Here is a 10764-nt window from a genome sequence, read left to right as displayed (position 1 = left end):
GATCTCACTGTATTATTTCTTACAACTGCACGTAAATCTATAATCCTCTCAACAAAAATTCAATTAAAAATACACTTGGTGAAAATGTTTTAAAATCTATCCTGTCATTAACTTCATTTTGAATTGTGTTGATCGTTATTTTCTCATACACACATATCTTCCACCATCCTGAACTTGCCCTCTGCTACAGGGGAAGAAAAAGTCTTGCACCACAGATGTCTTGCTCCTGACATCTCTCATCATTTTCTTTGGGGCTGTCTCTTACATGTACTAACAGCCTAAATCTACCAACTCCCAAGAGTAGGGAAAAGCATCATCATCTTGTGGCATTATGATTCCATGTTAAACCTCCTTATCTACTGCCTGTGAAATGAGGAAGTAAAAGAAGCTATACAATCAGTAAGGAATAAGTCCTTCTTGCTCAGACATAAATTACTAACACTGAATGCGAGACATATCCAAGTGGTTAGTGTTCTACTGCATTTGCTGATACCACATTGGCCATAGCAAATCACATGGGTAACTCAGATTGAAAGATTTGGGGTAATTGGCTCTACCACTTAATGGAAGGCTCTGCAACATCACCTTGAAATGCTGAGGCTTCATTGAAGGAAAGAATTTGTGACCATACCCACCATGCTTTTGCCTGGAGTAAATATTTTTTTATACCATATGTTATCGCTTGTATGTGGAATCTAAAATACGACACAAATGAACTTATCCATGAAACAGAAACAGACTCACAGACATAGAGGACAGACTTGTGGTTGCCAAGTGGGAGGTGTGGTGGGGGAGGGATAGATTGGAAATTTGGGGTTAGCAGATGCAAACTGTTATATGTAGGGTGGATAAACAACAAGGTCCTACTGTACAGCACAGGGAACTATAGTCAATATCCTGTGATAAATCATAATGGAAAAGAATATGAAAAAAAATATATATGTATAACTGAATCACTTTGCTCTACACCAGAAATTAACACAACATTGTAAATCAACTATACTTCAATAAAATTTTTAAAATATATATATTTTTAGCTGACACCCTGGTCAGGATATGATTCATACTGCCATAGGTGTATATATGAGAAACACGCAAATCTAATCTCTGTAAACACAATGATAATGTGTAGTTTGCTCATTATTGTAACCCCAGTATCTAATAATTCAGGAATTTATTAGGTGCTCATGAAATTCTTACTAAAAGAATGAGTAGAGATTGCACCAAAATACCTAACTGTGGTCAGTGTAGTGAGAAAGAATGCTAGCTACAGCACAGTACAGCTAACTCTTCTTGTAGTATCCCATATTATAAGGGCTTTGGGGATCCAACGACTGTCTTTAAGACATTATGATGGAGGCTCAATTCTTCAACCAAAATTGGAAGTCAAGGATTAGCAAAAATGACTAACTAAATAGGAAATATTTGTCTAGACCAAGATGGAAGAAAATATGGTATCCCACAAAAGTTTTGAACAAGAATGACATGGAGAAGAGAATCTCTACAGAAGCTTAAGACAAAGAATCTATTCACCACCCCCTATTTATATATGGCAAAATATACTTGTTTTTTTATCCACTGTCCATTCTCCTCTTATTCCTTCCTAAAAAGAGCCCAATATTATATGGAAGGTGATGCAGCTGATAAATAGATATATTATTTTTAAGCTTCCACTGTAGCTAGAGTGTTATGTGTCTTAGTTTGGGCTCCTGAGATATGGCCTTGGGTAAAGGTAATATATGTGTGTGAGTGGGGGTGGTGGTTCAATGAAGAAGTAACCTTACCTAAAGAAAGGTCTGGCCTTTGCCTTCACCTACTTGGAGTTGATCTCTAAGCCCCTGAAATACCTACCCTAAAAGGAGTATCTTTGTTTGCCTGGAGGCTTTGGCCACTAGACAGTCTAACAATGTGATATGTGATGGGGATTTTGGGATATACCCTATCAGTTCCAACCTCCAGAGGAACTTGAACCAAAGGTATAACACTGAACCTCTAGGAGGGATTGAAAACTAAAGACCAGCCACATGAGCAATGACATAGAGCCCAGAAAAGAACTGTGCACACCCAAGGCTCAGGTGAGCTTCTGGGTTGGCCAGGCTCCATGCATATTGCCACATGTTGACACGTGGTGGGGGTAATGCATATCTGAGGATGATGGAAGCTTCAGGTTTGGAATCCTCCTAGACATTGCCCTCTATGCATCTTTCTTTGGTTATAATTTGTATCCTTTTGCTATACTAATACTGTAATTGTACATATAGTGCTTCCCTGATATGTTAGGAAAGGCTCTAAGAAAATTTCATAGACTGAGTGGCTTCTAAACAACAGAAATTTAATTCTCACAGTTGTGGAAGTTAGAAGTCTGAAATCAGGGTGCCAGCAAAGTTGGGGTCTGGTGAGAGTGTTCTTCTCGACTGCAGACTGCTGCCCTGTCGTTGTGTCTTCACAGGATGACCAAACAACTGGAGAACAGTCTGGGGTCTCTTTTAAGGGCAATAGTCCCATTCTTTTGGTCTGCTCCCTCATGATTTAATTACTTCCCAAAGGCCCCACCTCCTAATACTGTCACACAATGGGTTAGGATTTCAACAGATGAATTGCAGAGGGACAGAAACATTCAAGCCATAACATAGAGTGATTTTAGTGAATTATCAAACCTGAGGATGATTGTGGAGGCCCCTAATGAGAGGTACAATTGAAAGTGGCTCCGAGGACCCTTGAATTTTTGACTAGTGTCTAACTGACATCAGTCCTATGGGAACTGTTCCCTCATACTATGCAGTTTACTAAACTTTTGGAAGAGAATTATCCCAGGCAGCGCAGGGAGGGAGCAGGAATAATGAGATAGCAGGACAAAAGCAAGGAAAGGATGAATAACTTAGCTGACTGACACCCAGGAAACTGAAAATCCCACAGGGAACTTTGGTAAACTATGTAGAATGTCCTACACAGCTGTCCTTGTAAAGAACAAGAGCTTAAGACAATTTATTCACTTCCCCTCTCCCATTGCTTGATGGTCATAGAATATCTTGCATGGCTTCTGGGATATTCCTGAGACAGAGATGCAGAGAGATACTGTAGGAAATCTGCATTCCACTGCAGATGCAGTGAAATCGAGTAGCTCAGATGTGGTGCAGGGCACAGAGGTTTTTGCTACTCCAGGTAACACAGTTCTAGCTGGTGAGATCTAAGTAGACGTCTGCTGGATTTGGGGAAAGCTTTTGTTTTCCTGATCAAGGGTGTGTATGTGGTTATCACTCTACCCTCCAGGATCCTTTTCCTGCTTTGAAAGGGAATGTGATGTCTAACACTATAATAGACATGTTAGACTGTGAAGCAACCAGCATATGGGAAAGACTACGCAAATCACAAAATGTGAGTTTTGACTTCCAAACTAATGCTAGGAAGGAAATATAAGTCACTGTCTTTGCCAAAGTAACAGCCAAAAGTAAGTTGGATTTTCATCTACTTGCAGTGGAACACACTCCTAACTGAGACACTGGTCATTCCAATAAGGAATATTGAATGTCAGCTCACCACCCTTTGGCAATAACTTTCCTTCAGACAAGAAGCTACAGACTCATTGAATCTCGCTTTCTCCTTTCATAGATTAAAGGTTTAGTCCTAGCAGCATCATAGCCAAACGCTACTCAAAATCTCTTATTCTACAGATTGTTATCTGAAGTATTCTGATGGTGTAAACTGTAACTGGAAGAAAGGGTGTCTTTATCCAGGACTGAATTTTAACATATAAACATTATTAGAGAAAAACAAAGAACGGATCAAGAGTCAATTTTTTTCTTCAAATTAAAAAATGGTCAACGTGGGGCTTCCCTGGTGGCGCAGTGGTAGAGAGTCCGCCTGCCGATGCAGGGGACAGGGGTTCGTGCCCCGGTCCGGGAAGATCCCACATGCCGCGGAGCGGCTGGGCCCGTGAGCCATGGCCGCTGAGCCTGCGCGCCCGGAGCCTGTGCTCTGCAACGGGAGAGGCCACAACAGTGAGAGGCCCGCGTACCGCAAAAAAAAAAAAAAAAAAGGTCAAAGTGGTAATATAAAAAAATTATTCACATAATAGTAACTCTGTTCGATTAGGGGCATATGGACTTAAACTGAGATTAGCTTTGGATTTCTTTTTTCCAGATAGCCCTATTTTTAGCTGATTATGGTGACAAGATCAATTTTCTAGAACTGAACACAAATTCTTAGACGTAGTAAAACTTGCTCAACCTGATTCACAAGAAACAATTTTAATGGAGCTGTTCTATGACAAGACAACACACAGACAAAAAAGTCCCTAATGACAGTAACATGATTAAATATATCTTCTCTAGAGAAAGCTTAAATGTTCTCCAGCAGAAAATAACTACTGGACATTGTTTATTCCGATTCCATTACAGCCCCTGGAAGCTCAGGTTCTCAAGGGAGAAAGTATTGATCCCTTAGGCTCCAGCTTTAAACTCCCCAGTGAGAAGGAAGCACACAGAGACCTTGGTGGACAAGTTGCCTGTACCAGTTGCAGAAAGAGAATCTGGATGCAACCCTCATGTAAGTAAAAAAAGCACAGCCCATTTTTCAAAATCATCCATGTGTCATCCCAGTGTGTGTTGGAAGTGGAGCAAAGGGGTCAGAGCCAAAGTTCTAGAAGTTTCACCCCAAGACCCAGGAATAAAGGCTTCATCCCTGGTGACACAGTGGAAATGGAGTGAGGGAAGTGAATTGGGCTGAGTGTTGCCTGAGAAGGATATGAATGAACAAATGATTGAAAGATTAAATGAATGAATGAGTAGTGAGTAGTTTATGGCTTTAGTATGTTATCTGCATGTGTTATGACCAGTTTTGAGTGCCCGTTCAACGTCTGGCCCTGTGCTGGGTAGTTTATGTAAATCACATCACTTTAAGTCACAGCATTACAAAGCAGACTTGACTTCTTTCCCTTCCCCTTCCTTCTTAAAACAATTAAAGCTATTTTAAAATGAAAAGGTGATGAAGTTGAAAAGTTTAAAGACTTCCTCTCCCTACTCACATGCACAGGGATAATCATTAAAAGTTTGGTGTGAATCCTTCCAGAGCTTTTTCATGGATAAATTTAAAAAATGAGAAAAAGAGAAGGAGTAAAAACAAACAACCAACAAAAACAAAAAACAAGTTTTATTTTAAGAGGGTCAAGCTCTACATATTAGTCTGCAACTTGCTTTGTTCATTTGACGATATTATATGATCACCTTTTCATAAGAGTATATATCACATGCTTTTTTGGACTATGTATTGATTCATAATATGAATCTGTTCTGATTTATTTAACTCTATTTCCAAACCTTTGCTATTGTACAGTGTCACAATGAGCATTATTACCTTCTAAGTAATTCTGTGATCCCTGCTTTATATAAGGTAGAACTGAGGCTGGGGGAGTTATATAATTTGTCTCTATGACGTGGTGGGACCAGATTTCAAACCCAGGTACTTTCTACTGCACAGTGCTTAATACAGATGAAGCTTCAAAAGCACCAGGTTTCAGTGTAGGTTAAGCATGTTCAGAATACTCAGGTTCTTGTGTGTGTGTGTGTGTGTGTGTGTGTGTGTGTGTGTGTGGTGTTCTTTGTACTGGTTTTTACATAGCTCTTGAAAACTGTCATGTCATACATTTTATTTGAATTCAAAAAGATTAAGCTAACATAGCAAATATCATTATCTCATCAAGATACTAGTTTAAGTGGACTCGTGACCTATGCTAGCTTCTTCTGACAAGTGCTGTCACCCACTGGATGGAAGCCTCCTTGAAAGGATTGCATTTCATCTATTTTACAGCAAAGTTACCTGAGGAGGCAAATCACACATACTTATTAGCCTTTAGCCGTCACTAAATGTTGGAAGAAGAGAATTGTTCCTTCTTCCTTCACGGCAGAGTTATCCCACCCTGTTCATTTCTCAAGCTGTTTGAAAGAGCCAGACTCTCCACATTAACCACAGGTTTGCTTTGCTATACTCCCCACCACTAAAGGCACCTTCTTATCCCAAACTGACTATCACATCTGTGGAGCTACCGCTCTGCCTGGCATTACAGACACCAGAGTAAGAAGCTCTCTACTGATGAACGGGGATGTGGGTTTTTTTTGTGAGGAACTTCTGTCATTGCACAATATTTAAGGTGCATAAAAATACATTTAAAATAATGTAACAAGCATTCGTGTAGTCACCATTTAACTTCTGCAACTTGCTTTTTATTACTCAACATTCCATTTCAGATATTTATTGACATTGATGTAGTAACACCAGTTTACTGAATTCTCACTGATTTAAACATTCTTATTTTTTCTATGTTCAAGAATGCTGCTATGAACATTCTTCTGTGTATATATTTATATGTACACATATTCATATACATACTTACAGGGGTATGTGTGTCTGTGTATCCTTGTTTATGTGGTCAAAAATTTATCTAGAATATGTACTCATAATGGAAATTCTGGACTAAAGGGAGGCATGTGTTTAATTTTATTAATATTTCCAAACTTGTCTCCAACATGACTGACTGTTCTAATTTACCTTCTGACCAGAAATATGTGAGTCCACATTCTCACCTAAACTTTGCATTTTAGACTGAGTGTAAAATTATGTTTCAATGCAGTATTAATATACAGTTATCTGATTACTGGTGACTTGTGTATATATCCATGTTTCTATTGACCATTTAAGTTTTCCTTCTATAATTATCCTCGTTATATCTTTTGTGAATTTTTCCCATGGGGCAGTTTATAGAAAATACTTAAATATACTGTATACTAAATTCTTTGACATTTGTATGCATTTCGAACAAATTTACCTGAGTAAATATTATTATTATTTGTTCCAAAAATGTTTGGTAGAAGTTTCCTGTAACATAACTGGGTCTAGTGTCTGTGTGTAAAAAGTCAAATCACTTAATGGTTTTACAATATTTATATATTTTGCATATACACAGAGACACACACACAGTGACTACTGATCACTCTCTATCCTGTTTGCCTACTTACTTTAAAAAATAAATATTGAGAAAACACAAGTAACATTTATCAAATTATGTGTATGATATAAAATGCCATAGTGCCACAAATACCATGTGCCAACAACCTAAAATGAAAACAAATTTTTTATTATTGCTTTTTACTATCCTGAGGAAATAAACTAGGGAATTAAATTTATTTTTCCAAAGAACAAACAATAAAACAAAAAAATGAGGAAACGTTATTTTAAATGTAAAGATTTCTGTTCTATAAAGGATAACATAGGCAAAATTAATAGATGATAAAATGTGAGGAAAACTTTCCAGTCAAAAACTGACAAGAAATTCAAATCTTGCATAAACAAAGAACATCTAATAGCAACTCAATAGAAATATTTACAAACAATATAAATAGGCAATTTACAAAACAATAGAACCCCCCAATTCTAAGAACATTAGACAATGATTAAATTTACTTGGAATAAAAGGGGTAAAAATGGATAAAAATGAGATAACACTTTACACTTATTTTCCTGGCAAAAAAAAATTAGGAAAATACCAGTGTTCACTAGGAAGTAAGGACATGAGAACCCCCATGCACAGATGGGAGGAGTGTATACTGACGCATCCATTATAGAAAGTGATCTCGAAAACCTTGGTCAAGTTAATTATGTGCATACCTCCAGACTCAAAAAAATTGTCCCTAGGAATACACCCTACAAAAAATTTCACTCTGAGTTATTTGTAGTGGAGACAAGTTGTAGGCAATCTGCTATCTATCACTAGGAAAGCTCATAGGTAAATTATGATGGATGGACACCATAGAACAGTGCTACTCAATGTGTGGTCCATGGTCCAGCACCAGTCCTTGAACTCTTTGTTTCTACTCTGATGAGATAACTACAGAAAGTGAGATTGAGCATTTAAACTATCACAAAATTTTGACAATGCTGAGAACTTTTTATTGTTTTTTACAAAAATATGGGGCCACAACAGATTGGAAATTTTATAAAGAAAATTATGCTTTACCATAAATACTTTGATAAACACTTCCATAAGGGACTCTACAATTTTATGAGACCATCATGGCAGAGAAGAACTACTAAGGAAGGGAAAATGATAAAATGAAAATATGGAGATAAGTGTAAACAAGATCATATAGAACTCTATGGATATGTCAAGATTTTAAATACAATGATTAGTATTTAAGCAAATTGGAATTTCTAATTAAAATATAGAGAGCATAAAAGAAAGCATAATTAAAGTATTTCTTTATGTATATCTTATTTGTTCCTGAATTGACATACTTATGAAATACCCATCACTCTGCACCCTGAGAACACAGATGCCGTTTGGTCCATGACAACATCCCAAACTATAGATGAAAATATCTATATCAGATGTCAAGGTTCAGCCTTTAAAAATGTAAGTCAATTATGCCATGGAAATTATTCTCTGACTTAACTCTGAACTTAAATATTATAACAGTTCCAATTCCAGAATTATTTAAAGGATCACAATAGTCTTAGTTTCTCTGCTTTTCTTTCTTTGCACCTTTTCAGCTGATATTTAATCTTTGCCAGCCATGGAACAAAACAATGGCAGTGAAGTGACTGAATTCATTCTCCTGGGATTCGCTGGTCAACGCAAGACTTGGCATGTCTTCTTCATAGTATTTCTAGTGATCTTTGTGGCCAACCTAGTGGGTAGCATTGGCATGATCCTACTTATCAAGACTGATTCTTCCCTTCACACCCCCACGTACTTTTTCCTCCAAAACCTGGCTTTTGTTGACCTCTGTTATGCCTCTGCTGTTACTCCCAAGATGTTGGAGAATTTGATGAGCACAAAAAAATCCATCTCATTCATAGGATGTATGGTGCAATTACTTGTCTATGGTACTTTTGTAACAAGTGACTGCTACATCCTGGCTGCTATGGCAGTGGACCATTATGTGGCCATCTGTAACCCACTTCGCTATGGAACTGTTAAGTCCCAGAGAGTCTGCATTCAACCCTTAGTTGGTTCATACATCATGGGTTTCTTAAATGCTTCTGTAAATGTAAGTTTTACTTTCTCACTGAACTTTTGTAAATCCAGTAAAATTAACCACTTTTTCTGTGTTGAACCCCCAATTCTGGCCCTCTCATGCTCCAGAATTTACTTCAATGTCATGCTACTAGCAGCCTTTGTGGAGCTTAACTTGACGTTCACCGTGTCGGTCGTCATCTTTTCCTGCATGTTTATCCTGGCTGCCATGTTGAAGATCTCTCCTGCTGCAGGGAGGAGAAAAGCCTTCTCCACGCGTGCCTCCCACCTGAGAGCCATCACCATTTTCTATGGGACTCTGTCTTACATATATCTGCACCATCGCGCCACAGAGTCTCAAGAGCAAGAAAAAATGGCTTCTGTGTTTTATGGCATCATGATCCCCATGTTAAACCCCCTCATCTACAGCCTGAGAAACCAAGATGTGAGAGAAGCCCTAAAAGGGGTTGGAAAAAAGTACTTCAAGTTTGATCCTTGATTTCTAGTTCTCTATGCTTGTAAACAACCAGACTAACAGTGCCAATGTTTAAGAAATCAAAACATGCATAGCACAGGGAGATCAGCTCGGTGCTTTGTGACCACCTAGAAGGGTGGGATAGGGAGGGTAGGAGGGAGATGCAAGCAGGAAGGGATATGGGGATATATGTATGTGTATAGCTGATTCACTTTGTTATAAAGCAGAGACTAACACACCATTGTAAGGCAATTATACTCCAATAAAGATGTAAAAAAATCAAAATCAAAACGAAGAGCCAAACAACATAGGAAAGGTTGCTCAATCTATTAATATGGAGCTGAAAATTAAAGTAACAATGAGATAACTGCCAATATGACTGGCAAAAATTGAAAAAGAATGATAATGCCTATTAATTGCTATGATGTAAGGGAAAGGATGCTCTCACATTTGCTAATAGATAATTGAAGTGTTACCTTACTTCAGAAGGAATCTGGCAATATCTTTTAAAAGAAGAATATTCCATCCAGAATTTCAGCCTCGCAAATGGATCTATGGAAATAAAAGTTTTAATCTGTAAGAACATATATGTAAGGATGTTTATTGTAGCATTGTTTTGAAAAACAAGGCCAAGAAAGTAACTATTCCTCAATAGGGAAATAAATCTGTATTATAGTAATTCCAAATTGTTTTTATTGCTGCATAACAAATTTCCATAAATTTAAGGGCTTAAAAAACACACAATTGGGCTTCCCTGGTGGCGCAGTGTTTGAGAATCTGCCTGCTAATGCAGGGGACACGGGTTCGAGCCCTGGTCTGGGAGGATCCCACATGGCGTGGAGCAACTAGGCCCGTGAGCCACAACTACTGAGCCTGCGCATCTGGAGCCTGTGCTCTGCCACAAGAGAGGCCGTGATAGTGAGAGGCCCGCGCACCGTGATGAAGAGTGGCCCCGCTTGCCACAACTAGAGAAAGCCCTCGCACAGAAATGAAGACCCAACACAGCAAAAATAAATAAATAAGTTAATAAACTCCTACCCCCAACATCTTCTTTAAAAACAAAAAAACACACAATTGTTATAGTTTTATGGTCAGAAATCTGCACATCACTTAACTGCATCCTCTGAGATGGTACAATCAAGGTGTCAGCCAGAACTGGGAACTCATCTGGAGGCCCAACTGGGGATGGATCTGCTTCCAGGCTCACTCATTTATTGATGGAATTCATCTCCTTGCCATTTAAGACAGATTCCTACCTTCTTCCTGGCCGTCAGCCAGGGAC

The 10764-nt window shown here is 38.3% G+C and overlaps 1 protein-coding gene across 1 annotated transcript; it reads left to right on the top strand.

Annotated features, from left to right (window-relative positions):
* Positions 1-8564: 8564 nt before the first annotated feature.
* Positions 8565-9506, top strand: LOC132494345 (olfactory receptor 5AK2-like). The gene has a single exon (XM_060105390.1). It carries the CDS (start codon positions 8565-8567, stop codon positions 9504-9506), a length of 942 nt encoding a protein of 313 aa, XP_059961373.1.
* Positions 9507-10764: the final 1258 nt, after the last annotated feature.

The sequence above is a fragment of the Mesoplodon densirostris genome, chromosome 7, assembly GCF_025265405.1.
Source record: "Mesoplodon densirostris isolate mMesDen1 chromosome 7, mMesDen1 primary haplotype, whole genome shotgun sequence".
NCBI lineage: Eukaryota > Metazoa > Chordata > Mammalia > Artiodactyla > Ziphiidae > Mesoplodon > Mesoplodon densirostris.
Note: the sequence above shows the minus strand (reverse complement) of the source record. Positions and strands in the feature narration are given on the sequence as shown.

Coding starts and splice junctions, on each gene's coding strand:
- LOC132494345 (XM_060105390.1), top strand. CDS start 8,565: ATGGAACAAAACAATGGCAGTGAAGTGACTGAATTCATTCTCCTGGGA.